The following is an 18,396-nucleotide window of genomic DNA, read 5'->3' as shown; positions in this document are numbered from 1 at the left end:
AAAACAATATACTCATTTATATGCTGAGCATCAGAAACAAAGAACAGCTGCAAAGGTATTATTTGCGCCAACATGTGGATGCGGCATTCCCTTTTTTCTTGTGCTTTCACCAGCGTCTGTGGTGCGGTGACATTGATCCACCTGCAGAGTGATGCGATGTGTTTTCTTAAGCCTTTCTTTTAAAATGTGTAAAATTTCAGAATTATAGTTTTTCCCCTCGTAAATAGATTGTTTCACCCAGCTCTGTAATTGAATTCCATACCTACAATGGCCCTATTATGCCACTGCAGTAACCAGCTACTCTTATTTTGATTCATGCTTCGTGCTCTGCCCATCGTTCTCTCCTCATTTCTCATTCTTTACCCCCCCATCCCCTCCCTGTCTCTCACTCCCAGGGTGTCCGTGTGCGACGAAGACAAGCTGACACATAATGAGTTCATTGGGGAGTCTCGGGTGGCCCTGCGCCGTGTGAAGCCTGACCAGACCAAACACTTTAACATCTGTCTGGAGCATCCACCTCCTGTGAGAAGAACGGGGGGGAGAGGGGAAAAAAGGAAAGACAGAACCTATAAAACTAGGAAAAAGGAAAATCTAAGCGTATAAGGGAGATGAATGCTACAGTAGGGGGTACAGCAGTATTTATTGAGGCATCCTGTCTGACTCACAGCTGTGAGTAAAGATGGGGGGTGCACAGAGAAAGAAGGGGATGAGGTGATGACAGAGGGTAACACACACCGGTCAGCCACAACAATAAAACCATCTGTAATATTGTGTAGCAACCCTTCATGTGAGTCACAACGGCCTTGACCAGTTGGGTCTCGGACAGAGGACCTCTGGAGGCGTCCTGCGGTGTCTGCTACCGGCGGTGCATCCTGCGTGCTGCAGGATGTGACTCATGATTGTTCTGGCGCTGGATCAGATGGGAGTCTGTGGGTTGGGCTGTCACTTTGGGCATTTTATTGTGTTACCCCAACTCATTCTTGGGCAGATTTGCAAAGTGACAGGATGTCCTATTTGGGAGAGCAGCTGCCATCGGGGAGCGCCACTGTCAGGTGTGGATGGTGTGCAAGTTTCAAGTGAGTGATAGGTGTCAAAATAACTTCCATACGAATGCCAGGACCCAAAGTTTCCCAGCAGAAAACTGCACTGTACTGAGATAATAAACCGTATCAGTTCATCCGTCAGTGGTTTTAATGTTGTGCCTGATCGATGTATCATTTCACTTGGATGAATATCACACATCTAGGTCTCATCATATTTAAATTTAAAAAACAAGCAACGTGGCTGTGCAACATCTGTGCCATCTTTAGATTTATAAATCAATAACTGCATTTATAGAAATAAACTGTATTGCCAGTTTGTGAAAAATCCAATAACTTATTAAGCATTAATTCCATCCATTTTCTAAAAAGGCCCGTTAAGGGTTGCAGAGCAGCTGGAGCCTATCCCAGCTGCCAGCGCATGGTGTGAAATGACCGAGTGCTATAAGGTATTGATTAGGGAGAAAGAAAAGAAAGATGCGCTAATGATTTAGAAAAATGACCTCGAAGTTTTCAAATGTTAATACTGAATGCTGATGGCAAATCTGCACCCATGTTTTTCATGTTTATGAAAAAAAAGTTACATTTAAAAATGTAAGACCCTAAACTCTTTCCACCTAGTTTTAAATCTGAATGACTGGGTTGGATAAAGCGCGGCTCTCGGTGGCTGTTGAAATTCATCCAACAAGTGTGGGAGAAGGTGAAGGTCAGGGCTCGGTGCCAGCCAGGCAACGTATTCCACAACAAACTGGGCAGCCCATTTATTTTAGAGCTCACTTTGTGCATAGGAACACAGAAAAAAGGCCTCTCCCAAACAGTTCCTGCAAAGTAGATAACAACATCGTATTATTGCGCAGCATCATTCAGTATGATAGTATCGCCAGCCTGCATGTAACTAGTAAAAACTTCAGCTTTAAGATGTGCTGAAGGTTCACACGGTCAATGTCACCGTGTTTCCTTTGGCTTAGTTTAACAGTACAGTGACAATACTGATCCATGCTGGCTGAAAATAAATCAATAAATCAGGTTGTGGCACAGCAGCTGCAAGTTCATCAATTATTTACATTTTCCGACTTGTCGTAATGATCTTATCTAGCAAACTTGAACGCTTTGTCCGCAAACAGAACGGCATTAATGAGCTGCTGTGCTCGGAAAAATCATTGGAAATAAAACCACTGCGCTCGGGATTCATCCAGGAGCATCAGAGCACTCGCTACATCGATCAGATAATTTTCTCAAAATATTCTTATGCTTCAATACATCAACCGTATTAGAGCAAATCTTCAGTTTTCCTGCTTAAATTGACAAATACTGCCCGACTGAACAGACATTAAAATTGTATCTTTTATTGTAATGAAATAAAAGACAGCAGCAGTGAGCATAATAATAACTACTTATCTACAGCTTACTGTATAACTTATATTTTACTTCAATAACAAAAGAGTTCTTTAAAAACTCTGCCACTTAAGCATTTCTTAATGTATGACTAAGTTGGCAAATTTATTATTATTGTTATCATTAGTAATTTGAATGTTACTTATTACCAAAACCTCTGGAAATTGATGATTTCGTTATGTGAAGTCTGAGATGATTTGTGCCTCCTTGGAATTACAAATACTTGATAAAGAAAGAAGTGGATTTGATTTCCACTCCCATGAGCCACAAATAGCTTTTCATGTAGGTTAAATGTCAACTGGGTCACATGTGGGGGGAAAAGAAAAAAAAGCTGCAAACACTGGGAGAATAAAGGGTGAGGAGAAAGAGCAGGAGAAGAGGGGGGGGCGGAGAATTGTCAATAGACAGCAAGAGCAAGCCAGAGAGATGAGAAACAAATGGATTAAAAAATAAAAGTGGGGGGCGGGGGTGTGCACAGGGGTCGGGGGCAGAGGTGTTAAAAGGGGTTGCGAGGGCGCTGGGTTTTGTTCTTTCTGAGCTGGGGAAGGCTGCTGGTATTGGACTGGCCCTCTGAGGCCGGTGCCCACTCTGCGATCAAACGCTAAAGCCTTTCTGTCATCCCGCGAACAGACGCTGTGTCAGGAATGTAATTTTCAAAGTGGCTCCCCTCTCCGCTCGATGCAGCCGTCCCTTTCTCTTTGCTCCTCCAACCTGCCTGCTTTTCAGGCATCTCCACCTCAATATTTACCTCTCTTCTTTTTTCTGCTCGACTCCAGCTGCCTTCACCAACTGCGATGAGCACAGCCCTGAGAGGAATCTCCTGCTACCTGCGAGAGGTGAACACCCCGAGTCCTCTGTCTGTTCTGTTCAACATGACCCCCCTCCTGTCTGTCCCCTCAGTCCATTTTTCATCCTGTCTTAAAGAACAACACCCATTTTTTATCTTCCACTTCCAAAACAGGGCGAAGTGACCTCCTGATACATTTGCATTTTTAGTGTTAAACTAGAAGCAGGGTAGTGATACATTTTTAAAAAACCTCTATAAAGTTAGTGATCTATATTTATCTGTAGTTAGCTAGAGCAGAAGTACATGTGCTTAATACTTATTTACTTTTCTATCCAATTTATCAGTATAAAAAATATTATCTTTGAAAATAATTACACAACAAAGCAAACAAAGCTGTCGGAGTGGAAATAATTCAGCAGAGCTACGTTATTTCGAATCCAATCAAAATTTCATTTGTAAGCTGAAGAATGATTCTTTTTTATTTGTTCTTTTAAAAGCTGCATAAACTAAACTAACATGCACACACTGACTTTTACCCCTTAAGCCCTAAGCTGTTTTTTAAATGACCAGGGAAAAAAAAGCATTATCCCTAAATTTAGTCAGTCAGTGACAGCTGCAACACCGAAAGGCCAAAATGAGCAGCTCCTGGCTAAATAGATTTGATTCGCGTGGGGGAATTTTGAAATGCAGCATGCCTCCTTGTCCACACCAGACAGAGGGGTGGGGGAGTGCAGGAACGCTGACAATTCTTCCTAATCAAGTCTGTAAATTAGAGAGGAACACAACCGTGTAACAAGCCGTTAAATGTCGAGTTTACCGAATCCGTCCTGAAAATTCTCACTTAAACTCTTACAGCAGCAGAAATGAAGCAGAACAAATGTTTCCTCCGAGCGGCCTCTTCATCCGATCTGTTTGTGTGTTTGACAACCCTCAAAAAGTGAAAGCTACATCGCAGATATGAGACGCAGAATCCCAGCTGTGCAGGAAAAGAGTCGAGCTATGACGCAATCGAGAGCAGCCAAACTTTATGTTTCCAGTATTTCTTATCCTCACTGTCTGCAAATATCTCTCGATTATAGGTGTGTGGACATTTGGACAGTTGCACTGGTGAACTGGAAGAACAAGGTTTAGGGTAGTCTTCTGAGCAGGAGTGAAAAATTGCTGAAAGTCTGCTGTAACTAGTGCACTGTACAGTATTTTGTGTATATTCATGTTAACTATAACATTTCTTTAAATTTTCTACTTTGTCAACTAGAGAGGTATACTACCAACGACGTTCAGCACAGTCAGGATTTATTTATGTTTGACAAGACCACAAATCCCAGGTGGAGATAACAGGCATCACAATGGTGGTTATCAGCTTTCTCTGTTAAGCTGGGTTCTCTGCAGAGGTCACATGACTCTTCTTGGGCACAAAATGATCCCTGTGAGTATCACCTACTCCAGAGATCTTATCAGTAAAATGGATCACTGTTACAAATAAAACGAGAGATTAATGCTGCAGCGAAGTCATTAATCTGGGGTTCCATCACGCTGGGTGGTAAAATAGACACTTTAATTATTTCATCGATGAAAGCGATCTCGGTGCTGCTGTGGATTTCTGACATGACAGCTGCACATTACAGCTTTGAAACTTTAAACTGGATACTTTTAAACGCTAAACATGAGACATATTCAACCGATAGAGAATCAATATTGCACTTAAAACATGCTGTAAACAGAAGAATCAGTAAAAACTTCCTGCTGATTGCTGGAAACTTGGAACCTGACCGGATTATGTGTTCAGCACAGCTACCACAGTGATTCAGCCAGGAAAAAGAGCCACTTAAACCCATTAACCTCGCTTGGTAGAACACCACTGCGGTTTCCCCCCTAAGTGGGATCTGTGCAACTTGTTTGTCGTCACTCGCTCTTTACCTTTACTGTTGGATTAGTTTAGATTCCAAAACTACTTGGTAAGAATTTGGGGGTTAAAGCAGTTCTATTCACAACACTCACCCCAAACACTGAAAAACTACACTTAGGAGTATCAAGTGTATTTAAATCAAATGATAAAGGAATCCTAAATAAACGTCTTTGTGTGCTGCTCTGGGTTGCTACCTTTGCCCCTTCTTGCAAGTAAACTTAGGCCAATATCATGCACTGACTACACTCTGGCTAAAATACATTGTTTAATTACTAAACACACGACGATGTGCTAAAGTAGACGCCACAGGCTACTGGTAATACAGTCCTGCTTTAAAGTGGACTTTATGCTCATCCCTGGATGTAGCTTTCCTATTTAAGCAGGCACACCTAAAGAGCTCATTGACTTTCATCTAACACTTGAGCTCATCTAAAGAGCTTAGATACAAACTTCAGGAGCGCTCTCAGTCCAACGGCAAAGACCCGTCCTGGACAAAGTGAAACATCAGCCTCTAAGTCATTTTACTTGGTCGCTCCCGGCTTTTGTATTTTCTATGGACAACATCAAATAGTTACCAAAGCGTTTGACAAGAAGCGGAACAACAGAATAGATTCAAAGTGACAGATGAAAGGAAGAAAGAAAGCAACAACCGAGGGTGAAGAAAGGGAAGACAGCGCTCTCACGGGCCCATGACTCACCCTCATGGCCAGCAGCAGCAGTACATGTACGGTATTTATAGGAAAGAAGCATTTGCTATTTTTGATTTGCATCGCTGTAGGTGCATTGATTTTCAAAAGCTGTCTTTGTTGGTGCACCACAGATCTACCATTACTGTATCTCCACTAAATGTCTCCTGTAATATCTCTCCATCTCTCATTAAGTCTTATCTTCAGGCAAGAGGTGGAAACAGCAAAGGAGATCAATATGTCACACATACTGATCTCCTTCGAGATCCGCCCTCCCTTTTTTTAAAAATTGTTTCAACAGCTTCGCCCCTTCTTGTCACCACGCTGCCTTTCCTGTCTCCCATGTTTTGTGTCTCTCTCTGAGACCAACAACCACTCTGCCATCTGTCGTCAGCAATCAGGGCACTTAAAAAAACTTGTAATTAGTGAGGATAATTTGCACCAGGTACCTGGTAAGGAAACAGCTCGGACCTTCACAGATCGATAGAGAGCAGCTCATTAGGGAGGTGGAAATCAACATACATCAAGTGTGGAGCCAGCTTCTCGCAGGGCGACAGACAAATGGGAAGGAAATAAATTTGTGGGCGGGTTTGAAAGATGTGAGAACAGGCGGACTAATTGAACAGCCTTGAATGTGGTGAGAAACACAAGCTGGCCATTAAGAGAGAAGGAGAACTAGCTATACTATACTCCAAAACTGAGCCTGATTTTGTGATCATACATCAGTCATGGATATCAGATCAATACATGAGCGTTCATTTGAATCATGTTTCAGTGAGTCTGCACTGTTAGCTTTGCCTAGAACCAAGGCAGGAAACAGCTTCAAGGTAGGAAAAATCACTAATGAACCGTTACAGTCCATCACTCCAGTCCTAACACTCCTTAGAGCTTTGTTTAGCTCTCCACTCACTCCTGAGGGAAAATCTGGCTCCTTTGCTTCCAAACACACCACTCTGTTCACCAGTTTGCCGCTGACTGTCTGTCTGTATGTCATTTAGTGCTGCAGGGAGCATGCATCGAGCTTATCGGGCTGTTTCATTGTAAACAGCTGCTTTCTGTGGCTAGAAATAACGGTGATGAAAACAAAAGGGAGAAAAAAAAACAATAAAGTCGTGGGGCCTCTAAAACAATCAATAAGCCACAAGTTAGTGAAAGGCTCAGCAGGGCCGGAGTCAGCTGCTAATTCTTACGCTGCACATTTAAAATCACACATAATGCAAAAAGCAGAACAAAAAAAAAAAAAACCTCATTGATTGCAGCAGATTTGAAGGTCGTGGAACAAAACTGCTGCCTCATTTTCATTATTGACCCTGAAGCTTAGGCCGAGTCACTAATGTGTGAACTACAAAGGCCGCTCGTTTGGCGTTTCTATGATTTTCATTTGTTTCTCTCTTTCAGTGGGAGACGGAGCAGCAGAGAAGTCTAGAGGAGAGAGGACGCTTGCTGCTCTGCCTCCAGTTCCTCCCGCCATCCACCGATGACGACTTGAAGGGCGAGGCCAAGGAGAGAGCTCGTGGCGGACTGTGTGTGGGCGTCAAGCGCTGCGCCCATCTGGCAGCCATGGACGTCAACGGTTTCTCCGACCCCTACGTTAAAACGTAAGCACGCCATCAAGTCATGAATTTCATGAAGAGCCAAAATACTTTAGACCAAGCCTCCATGTCCTTGAACCGCCCCTGAAACGCCATTCCTATTTCTCGATGGTCCAACCCACAGCAGCAACAAAGCCTCAGCAGTTTGCTTAAGTAACCCCTTAAATTTTAAGAGATCTCCACACACAAGGAGAACAGCAGGGAGGTGGCAACCAGAAACCAGAGAATACCAGAAAAACTGAGCACCTCGTAGCAAAGATGGGAAAATAAACACCGGCATTGCGAAGTGGGCGCATACCTGCTTAGAGGCGAGGAACCAATGGGGCCGGGTACAGTATTCACTACTTTTCAGCATACCAACCAAATGGTGCTGGCTGCTACTGACTGTACACTTTTATTCTCTATCGCATATATCTGAAAATCCAAGGTGACTTCCTCATCAAGTTATCACTTAAGACTTTAATAAAACTTAATGTGTGAATGTTACGTTGAGATCACTGAAATTAGAACTCGTCAAAGGTTCGTGTTGCGAGTTTGCTCAGACAACAAATATTTTAAATGCAAAATCCAAAGGTGGTCATAGCAACACATCTAATCTGTGTGAAACACCTGGTCAAACACAAAGGTTTTATTCTGTATGGTGTGTATAATGTATGAAATAAATAACAAAATGCTTAAATATAGAAGCAGAAACTTATTTTTTAAGAGAATAATTATATGATGAAGTTGGCAATTTATTATTTCACCATGAGAAAGTACACACATACACACAAAAACTGTACAGTACAAATTTCCAGGTATCTGTTTGAATATGAAAAGGTACCTAATCCTAGCGACTATCAGTGGGAGCAAAAGATCCACTCGTCACATGGTATCTTTTATGATATTTGAATATTACTCGTGTTCACTAGCGACTTTCAGACAAACAAAAGCTGAGGCATAAACCTTTGATGTTTGCCTGGAATACTGTGATATTGGTGCAGGAGGTGATAATCACCAAAACATAAACACCTCTAACCTATCATTTTGAAAGAGATATAGTAAGCGTATTGATTTCCTTGGTTAATAATATGAATTGCACTCGACTGGATTCAAATCTTGGCTGTCACTCTAAATGTACCTGCAGGCTAATCAATTAACCTCAGATCACTGCCCTCATAGTAACTCATATTAGAAATACACACACACACACACACATCTGTACTTGCTGCAGGTGGTTGTGATGCCATACGTTATCAGCTTTACTAAAACAAATTGTCATCTCTTTAGCTACCTGTCTGTGATATTTAAGGACTTTATTTCTAATTATCAAGTCTTTAAATTTATTTTTAATAATGCATACATTTAATTAAAAACACGTGACACAGATCAGACTGATGGACTCACATGTCACGATCCTCGTTTCAGGACAATCTTCGTCTCCCTCCTTCAACACCTTAATACCTCAGGTTGGCTCTTGGCTCATACAGACCCTATAAATCACCTTTTGTTGCCACTCACGAGTGATCGATGGCTCGAGTTAACCTCACATCAGGTAACGATGAGGGATGAGTGCAGCTTTTCACACAAATAGAGGCCACTGGGAAATGTGTCACTCATTCATCACGATGACTATAAGACAACTATGAGACTGTATGGGTATTGACAGGCTTGAAACTGACTGAAAGGCAGTGACATGATCTAATGTTATGGGTGCGTTGGATCATGAGGAGGTCCAGGATTAGAAAAAAAAACCAGATGTGGGTGCTATTGTTGTCAGAGAGGTCCTCTGGAGATTCATTACTCACTGATGAAGACTGCGTGTGTCACTGTGTGTCTGTTTGTGTCTGTATCTGTTTTGAATGATGCAAACTGACATAAAGTGGACAAATGAGCTTTAAAAATCACCCCTCGTCTCGTGTCAGTGTTTTCCTGAGTGCTGGTTCTGGCTTTGAGGCTGTTTCTGCAATAAGTAAAACACTCCACAACCTCCCATCTCACACGCTCACACACACACACGCGGACGCGCACAAACGCAGAAATGCCAGCACGCTCGCCTCACCTCACGCACACACTAATCTCCCTTCCCTTTTCCCGTTATGCTTCAAACTCCGGTTTTCTCTCTCTCCCGCTTTACATGCACCAAACCTACGCATGCATCCCTCACACATCCACAGGAACACATCACGCATCTTGTTTCATTTTGGATGCGTGCTCACATCTTTGCCCTTTGGCGGGAGCATCTTCCCAGATGCTTTGTTGTGTCTGAGAGTGTGTGGGAACATACGCTCGAGCCCGAGCTGTGGGTGGTGGGTGGAAAGCAAATGTGAATAGAGATTTTTGCCACGCTGCTTCCAGCTGGCTTAAAAATATCCCGAGAATTTAATGACAGCTCGCAAAGGGAGGCTGTGAATTTACAATCTGTGCTGTGCTGGTGAAGGACATACTGATCAGTCCCCTCTGTGGGTTTAACAAATAATACATGAAACCTTCAGGGGATCGATGGGGGACTTGGATTAGAGAAGACTGATATCACTGTCTGTTCAATATGAAGCTACAGCTACCAGCTGGCGAGATTAGTGCAAAAAATAATAATCAGCTGATCTAATGCTTAGTAGCGCTTCAATATGGTGTATTCATTTAGAATAAAGAATGAAGTAAGAGTAACACAGCAATCACTGACTCTTTCCTCTTCCTCAACAGTTATAGAAAAATCATGATTTCCTCCTCTGACCTTTACAGCCGTGACTGTTATTCTTTCTTCCACTGCTTTGACATATGAACAGTAATGAATCGTATACACGACGGTAAAACATTCTTCTGTCACAGGTACCTGAAGCCAGACGTTCACAAGAAATCCAAGCACAAAACAGCGGTCATTAAAAAGACTCTCAACCCGGAGTTTAATGAGGTACGCATCATCCACTTCAGTAATGACTGAAAGCGAAGGCGTAGCTCATTTAGAAGCTTTAAATGTATCCTCCAACCAGTTAGCTGCATTAAAGGTTTTCTGAGACTCGAGATCTTCTGACTGTTCACTCTGTCTTTACTCAGGAGTTTTTCTATGAGATCTCCTTCTCAGAATTAGCGACCAAGACGCTGGAGGTCACCGTGTGGGACTATGATTTAGGAAAATCCAATGACTTCATAGGTAAGTTCATGCCACGAGTGAGGCTACAGGTCATTTTTAGATGTTTAGCCTAAGATTCTTGCATTTGATTATATTTACTTCCACTTTTAAATCTCTTTTAAGGTAAAAAGTTTGAATTCTTCATTGGCATTTTTCTACATTTTTATTTTGCAAATCACATGAAGATGTCCGTCCATCCGTCCATGTTCTGCTGTTTTTCTGAGCAACAGTCTTAGCAGCGATGCCCAGACAGTGTTCCCAGTTACGTCCACCAGCTCTATGGGGGACAATGGGGCCAGCTGAGAGGTGTAATGTCCTGGGTCTACCCCGGGACATCCTCTGTAGGACATGCCCGAAACACCTCATCTAGGTGGCTTCCAGGAGGGATCCTGGTCAGATGCCTGAACCACCTCAACTGGCTCCTTTTAATATGGAGGAGCAGCGGCTCTACTCTGAGCCCCTTCCAAATAACCGAGATCCTCACCCTTTCCCTAAAAGAGAGTCCAGACACGTGTAGGAGGAAGCTAATTTCTGCCGCTTGTATCTGCAATCTTATTCTTTCGGTCACTACACAAAGCCTGTGATCGCAGGTGATGTTAGGAACGTGGATCGAGCGGTTCACCGACAGCTTTGCTTTCACACTCAGCTCTCGCTGACCCAGAGTGGGCACTCCACCTATTTCCAGCTGAGGACCTTGACCTCAGACTCTGTTGTGCTAACATCATAGGTAAAAGCAGAGATGAGATCCTGACACCAGCAAACCAAACGTCTTTTGTGGATAACAGTTCTGAACAGAAACAGTGACAAACATGCCCTAGTTCAAGACTTTCAGCACCAAACCTTCTTCTACTGTGAAAATGTTGCATAAAAATACAGTTTGTGGTATTTTTCTGAAGCAGATGGGCAGTCAGGTTGTGAGCATATGTTCCTCAAATTGGAACAATGGCATTTGTTAAGGATTATTTTCATATGGAAATGGATACACACTTTCCAAGCTCATGAGTCAAACTAACTACATCTCCCGACCTGAAATAATACGCACTCTAGGTGCTTCAACACATGTGAAAAACAAGATGGGGCTTAGATCTAAAACTGGAGAGCCATTCACAATGGGCTGTTTGCAGGGGAACTTGACTCAGCCGTGTTCATTTTTCCCCTTTTTTACTTAGAAACCAATCCGGCTTGAAGTCTTTCTGCTTTTTCGGATATTGTTCGTTATGCAAATGTCTTTTATTGCGGGTGTATTTTGGACAATGCTGTTTTTTCCCAACCCATTACCTAAGCTTTAAAAAAAAAAAAAAAGAAAAGAGAAAGAAAGAAAAAACATTACTGACGTTTTAATTTTTTAGCACAATTAATGGCCAATCTGAACACACTTCATTAGACAAAGGTAAAAAATATGTACAGGTCTAATTAGTACCTGATCAGAATAAAAAAAACCATTAAAAGCCTGGAACATGAGGTTTCATTGTTGATCCTCTGTGTTTTAGACGTCTATTATAAATAAAATGGAATACAAAACAATACAAGACATATTCAGAAGCTGTGTGCTGGAGCTTGCTGTGCCTGCTCTTCTTGACCTCTGACTGTCTGCTCTGTTTCTGCTTTTGTAAGGGGGGGTATCCTTAGGGTGTCATTCACAGGGAGACACTCTGCAGCACTGGATAGACTGTCTGAAGAACAAGGGCAAGAAAGTGGAGCGCTGGCACACACTGACCAACGAGCTGCCCGGATCCACGCTGCAGGAATGAACCCGAGCTTCCTCCCCTATAACTGACACCAGAGGGACCGCCTGAAGACCCGGGATGAAGGACGTCTCATCGCATGTTTTAAGGATTGTTCTGCATGACTGTGACGGATCCATATCCTCCTTTGTGTCATAATTCAAAACATCATGCCCAGACAGGTGGGATGGGGTGGGGGGAGGGTTGTCCACAATCACAGATCAATACTCTAATCTCGGATCTAAACAGTCCCAACACAAAGCTGAAACCATTTTCTTCACAGTACTGGCAAGCATTCACATCCTTTCAGTGCTTTAAGATCGGTCTAAATGCTCCTCGTGGACAGAGCCCACTCACGAAGAATAATTGCGCCGGGACGTTTGACGAGGGGAAATGTTTAATTATTCTCTCGCGCAGTCCCGCATGTCAGGTTTGCTTGCTCTTATTAAATTCATGACATTAAAACTCCGCGGTCATGCCCATCTGTCTCAAAGCGCACATACCTCTCCGTGCAATAATGATTGCCTAATGCTTCCGAAGATATTTCCAAGTGGTCTTAATACTGGCGGATGTTTTTTTCCTCTGATCGTCACTGGATTGACAGCACGAGCTGATAAGAAAACTGGTTCTTCCACGTCGATGGTTCGTGTGTGATCTACTTGCATGTTCGGTGTTGATGGAGCAAACTTTAAAAAAAAAAAGAAAAAAAAGGTTGGAAATGTTCATCAACGTGTTGTTCCCTAGAAGAAACTGTATTTTATTTAACGGTAATGGCTCTTTAATGTTGTTCGCAGTTGTTTGACGTGTCAGCTCTGATATCGGTGTCGGTCGGTTTTGCTTCACGTTCCCTACTTTGTAAGGCCAACGTCAGTAACGGGAGTTTCACAGCAGCAGAGCGTTTTACGGCGAACCATGCATGACTGTACTCTGGCACAGTAAATAAAGTCACATGCCTTTGTTTCATATACAAATTGTAAATATGAACCGGTGTAGAGCGCTGTGCTTTATGGTGACTCCATGGCTGCTGCTTTACTGTCGACTGCTTTCAGCTGCAGGTTTTCTCTGTGTGGTGAACAGGCATGCTCACAATGCCATTGGTGTTAATATGTAAATATATGTGCGCTGTTTCACTTGTTTGGGATGTTTGTCTTTTGCAAAGCTTGCATGGTTGTTTTTATCTTTGTTTTAGTCCACAGTGGACTCCTTCAATCACACAGCCTGGTAGGAAGCCAGTAAAGCTAATACTGCCACCTGGTGTTGTTGAACTGTAAGTGCAGCCTCTTCTCTGACTACAGAGAGCAGAAGTCCATCCATCAAATGTGTAAGGTGAAAGGAAACCAACACACACACCAACTTTCTGCTCCAGTAAACAATAACTGCAGCAATTAAAACATAAATTGAATCTTTACAAAATGTAATAAATACAACTGCAATTAAAAAAAAATGTTGCTGGGATGCTTTGTAAAATAAACAGAATTCAGTGATTTGCAAAGTTCATTTTATTCACAGTAGATCATAGAAAACATGTGACATGTTTAAACTGAGGTATTTTACTACTTCAAGCAAAATATTAGTAATTTTGAATTCAGTGGCAGCAACATGTCTAAAAATTGGAATGGAAGCAGCTATGAAAGCTATACTGAAGAAGCCAAATGTGGGCAGGAGTCAGAAACACTGTTGTGGTGAGAGAGTGTCGATGCAGCGTGGAAAACTCTTCTGTGGTCAGACAAATCTAAATTTGAAATTCCTTTTGGCAAATATGGACGCTGCATCGTCCAGACTAAGACTAGATCGATGATCTGACTTGCTTGCATCTCTGATGGTTTGTGCATTAGTGCCTGTGAAATTGGTAGCTTGCACTGGATATATGATCAGTATATGAGTATTTACAGGTTTTAGAGCAGCAGAAGCTCCAATCCAGATGACATGTTTGGCCTAGACATGGAAGGCCTAGAAGATTTCAGCAAGGTGATGCTAAATAGCATACTGCATGTATTTCAGCAGCATGGCATCACAGCAGAAGAGTCAGGGAGCTGAAGAAGCCTGCCCGCTATCCAGACCTTTCAACAACTCAAGCATTGGCTCATGGGCCCAGGACTGTTCAGCGGCTAGATCCATGTCAGATTATGATGGGACAAAAATCCATCAGCTGGTCTCCACTGTTCCCAGATGTCTATGAACTGTTGTTAAAGAGGAGGGGATGCTAAACAGCGGTAAACAAGACCCTCTCCCAACTTTTCTGAGACATGTTGCTGCCATAAAATTCAAAAATAACCTTTATTATTTCTTAATAATGGTACACTTTTAAAACATTTGCTGTTTTCTATGTTCTGTTGTGATTTACGAGATTCATTTATATTTGTAACATTTTGCACAGCTTTCCAACTTTTTTTTTTGTAAATTCAAATGCTGCTGAATTTATAGTGGGAAATATCTGCTGTAAAACGTATCTTTCTGGGTTTGAGTCTTGTGATTTTTACTATGCTTACTGACAATGAGAAAATGAAGCAATGAATCGACATTATTGCTTCCGTTTCAGTTCATTTCACTGTCAGCAGCTTTCAGTGAAAATCCTTACAAAAGCTCCAACCAGCAGCTCAGCACCGAACTGCACACAGACACACTTAACAGCTGGCTGGTGAGCAGAGTGGAGCTTTTAGCAGGAGAGCTGTTTTGTCCATTTAGGATTTAGGAGGAGGAGGAGCTGTAGTAATGCTATTTACCATCTTTTAGCTGTAGAACTGATTGGCCACTAGCATGTATGAAATAAACTACTTTCTCTCTGTGAAGGCAGCGAGGTGAGGATCTTCAGTTTATCCACACAAGAGCATCGCCTTATTTTCTTTCCTTCCTTGGCTTCACGCAGATGCTCTGTGTGATCAGTGGAAGACTCTGGGCTCTAAAACAAAACAAAAATCCAAGTTCTGTTGCTTGTATCATTCTTTTGGGCAGATTATCTTAAAATTTATGACTCCTTCAACAGATTTGAGTTCACCGACATCACTGTAAGGGAGACTGCCGCACTTATGCGTTCCCACCGCCGTGCATTACAGTCCCCTTAGTGCAGTGTGGTTTTTCCTGCCATCACTGGCCTCAAAAAGCTTCTGCCTGTCTCTGCATGTTCTTTACAAATTTAATGAAAGGCATCTTATCCTTTAAACTTCTGAATTATTTCCATCCCTCTGTCAGATCTGGGTGGACTTTTATTTTATTCACTTATCGGATGAAGAAAGATAATAAATAAGATTTTGAAGCATTTCTTCTCATCCAGATCAAATTAGTTTACAGTATCATCATGACTTATTGAATGTTTCACTTGTTCCATTTGACAGGCAGGTGAGAGCCTAGCATTGAGACTTCCTTTTTATACCTTGTGTACCCGAGTTTGTGTGGGCAGGGCGCCCTGAGTGTTGACGTGAGCTAGCTGACTGACTCAGCATTACGGGCAGTGAGACAGAAGTTCATTCCAGATAATAACTGGGAAAAAAGGCTTCAGAGAAACACGTGAAGCTGCCAGCAGCTGTGCAGTTTGTGATTACTGTGCATTTTCTCCAGTAGCCTGAGCGAGAAAGAAGCTCTTTGTGAAATGAGATAAGGCTGCCACGGTTTCATTTTAGTCACTGTTTGTTCCTGGATCTGCTCGCACGTCAACACCATCACTGCTCTGTGATTACAGGAAATAAAATGACTTTATTTTGGTGATTCTACTATTGCAAATACAGGTAACACGGTAAAAAGTCTAATACACTTTGTATAATGTGATTTTAGATTTAAATGATTTTCATAAGTCACTTTCCTCTAACAGCAGGGACACAATCAGGAAGGATTTACACTAAACAGTGACCTACTAATTTCCATATTGTATTGAACAAGTCTTCTTCTTGTTTTTTCACTTAAAGTCACTTAACACTGACCCAAGAATCATTTAAGCATAAAAACGGCACCCAGCTCAAGAGATGAACCAGTGCTGTGCCTACTCATAACAGACAACCAATTTAAAATGATCTGTTACTAGCGGGCATTGTGCATTCTTGTCTCTTTAGTTGAGTCTATGAAAAATCTCAAACATAATACTGGTAACACAGATAACAGGTATAAAATAATACTTTTTGTGTTCTCCAGGAGCTATTAGACAAAACCCTAGCATGTCTCAGCATGGTGTGCAGCGTGTCCTTAAAAATGTGAGGAAAACTGACAAGTGGACGACAAACGGCAGGTCTAAGGCTGAAAGTCAGTGGCAACGGGTCTGATGGAGATGATGAAATCCTTGGTTCAAATCTTCATCAGTTTGTAGAGGTGGTAAGAAAAGATGTACAACAGTGACTGTCAAAATTTGTGGAATTATGAATTCAGAAAAGTACCATCAGCTTTTGATCCAACATGTGGTAACATCTGGAAAACATAGGCTTGGCAGCAGCTTAATTTTTCAGCATCACAATGATCCCAAACACACTGCCGAGGCAGTGAAAGAATACCTGAATAGAAAAAACAGTGGAGCACTATCAGTGACGGATTGGCCTCCCCAGAGGCAGTGAGGTGCAGTGAGAACAGGACAAAAGTCAGCCAACATCCAAAGAAGAGCATTCAATGTCCTTCAGGAAGCCTGGGGTCCATTTTTCTAGCAAAATATACATTTAAATAGAGTGTGGCTCACGATTTTCTCCACATTGCCATATTCACAAGCTAATGTAACCCCATATAAGCCTTAAAATAATCAAATTTTACCATCTATTCTCTACAAATGTAGCAAAGTACTTTTAAAGCTATCATCACTCTGTTCTGGTGGCATCAAGTTATTTAAAATAGTTTCTATAAACAGGCATTTTCCAGCTGTAAGAAAAACATGAGCAAGTTTTTGCAGCTCATAGAAAAGAAAAGAAAAAAAAAATCAAATCTCCTATTTTTGCCGAAGCTGCAAGAAAGAAAATTGGACTGCTGGTTTTGAGATCAAAACTGAGATTACTGTAAGGACAAAACAAAAAACAAAAGTGGAGGAGCATTTGAGGACATTAAAGTTTTAAACATCTGTGAGGCGAAACGAAGCCTCTCCTGGTGATAAAGAGGTTTAATTAAAAGCAAATGATCAGCGGTTAACAGAGGCTCCACAAATAACATCTAAATGAAGCAGCCACCAGGTGTAAAACACCACAGTGGCATTTAGCGAGTCGATAGAAAGAGGAATTAAACTCAATAAAAAAACTGTACAAAAATGTGAAAATAACAAATGTAAATTATGTTTGCATAAGGAAACTCCTTTAAAATTGAGTGTATTAGCCAAACCCAGATTGTGTCCTGTCTGTGGGGATTAGTGCCAGCAGAGCACACATAATGCAATATGAGAGCTGCTGTGTGGTCCTCTGAAAGGGCTGTGTGCTTGTATCATAACACTAATGCTTTTTATTAGGAAACTGCAAAGAAGCTGCTGAAAATAAAAGTGGGTAAGGATGAAAATTATCTCCGACGGTGCAAGCAAACTAAGATTTGTTCAAGAATATATATTTTTGGTGATTTTCCTGCAAAGGAGGACAACACTCCTCATGCACTTTTCACAATGATGAGCAGTTTCCATTACAGAGCCATTATGGGTGCATTACTGCCATCTAGCTGGGATTGTGATGAAAATTCAGAGGGTGCAGTTACAGCAGGGGGGTGCTGGATGTGTGGCAGCAGTGCCGTACGGTAATAATGGGCCACACAAGGGCCTGAAGCTCCCAGTTTCTATTAAGAAGCATTTGTGTGAATATTATAAAAGTACTCAATGATAACCCAGTTCAAGAGTGGAACTGCACGGATTTAATCAATTCCAGCTTCTCTCATCTTCTCATGCTTGCTCATGGAAAACTTTGGAGATGTTTTTGCTTTAAAGATGATAAAACTGTCCATGCAAAATATAAACAAAGGGCTTCAAATGGGAATCAGTACAAATGACGTTTCAAAAAAACTGCCTTTTCACCAGGCTCAGAGCAAGAAGTTAAATACAGTTTTTCATGCATCGGCTAATTTTGAGATTTTTGACTATTTTGCTTCCATAAAATGTTTTATTTTGTTCAGAATGCACATAAAAGCCTAAAATAACAGTTAAATGTGTTTATTTTACTGCACAAACACTAAACAAAACATAACATCTTGATGATTTGGGGAGTTTCTTGGTGATATC

At 41.7% G+C, this 18,396-nt stretch overlaps 1 protein-coding gene across 2 annotated transcripts in view; it reads left to right on the top strand.

Annotated features, from left to right (window-relative positions):
- LOC147323276 (double C2-like domain-containing protein alpha) overlaps positions 1–16,942 on the top strand; it is a 30,472-nt gene extending 13,530 nt beyond the window's left edge. For both annotated transcript variants that reach the window (XM_086303547.1, XM_086303548.1), the window contains 6 exons: positions 396–522; positions 3,212–3,271; positions 7,213–7,412; positions 10,215–10,296; positions 10,440–10,536; positions 12,130–16,942. In XM_086303547.1, the coding sequence (XP_086159673.1) occupies positions 396–522; positions 3,212–3,271; positions 7,213–7,412; positions 10,215–10,296; positions 10,440–10,536; positions 12,130–12,266 (703 nt within the window). In that variant the 3' untranslated portion in view covers positions 12,267–16,942. The remainder of the gene's footprint in view (positions 1–395; positions 523–3,211; positions 3,272–7,212; positions 7,413–10,214; positions 10,297–10,439; positions 10,537–12,129) is intronic.
- Positions 16,943–18,396: the final 1,454 nt, after the last annotated feature.

Source organism: Aulonocara sp. 'chitande type north' Nkhata Bay, linkage group LG8 (assembly GCF_057382095.1).
Source record: "Aulonocara sp. 'chitande type north' Nkhata Bay isolate Kocher_YH1m ecotype deep benthic linkage group LG8, A_spYH_male_GT1.1, whole genome shotgun sequence".
In the NCBI taxonomy this organism is placed as follows: Eukaryota; Metazoa; Chordata; class Actinopteri; order Cichliformes; family Cichlidae; genus Aulonocara; species Aulonocara sp. 'chitande type north' Nkhata Bay.
Note: the sequence above shows the minus strand (reverse complement) of the source record. Positions and strands in the feature narration are given on the sequence as shown.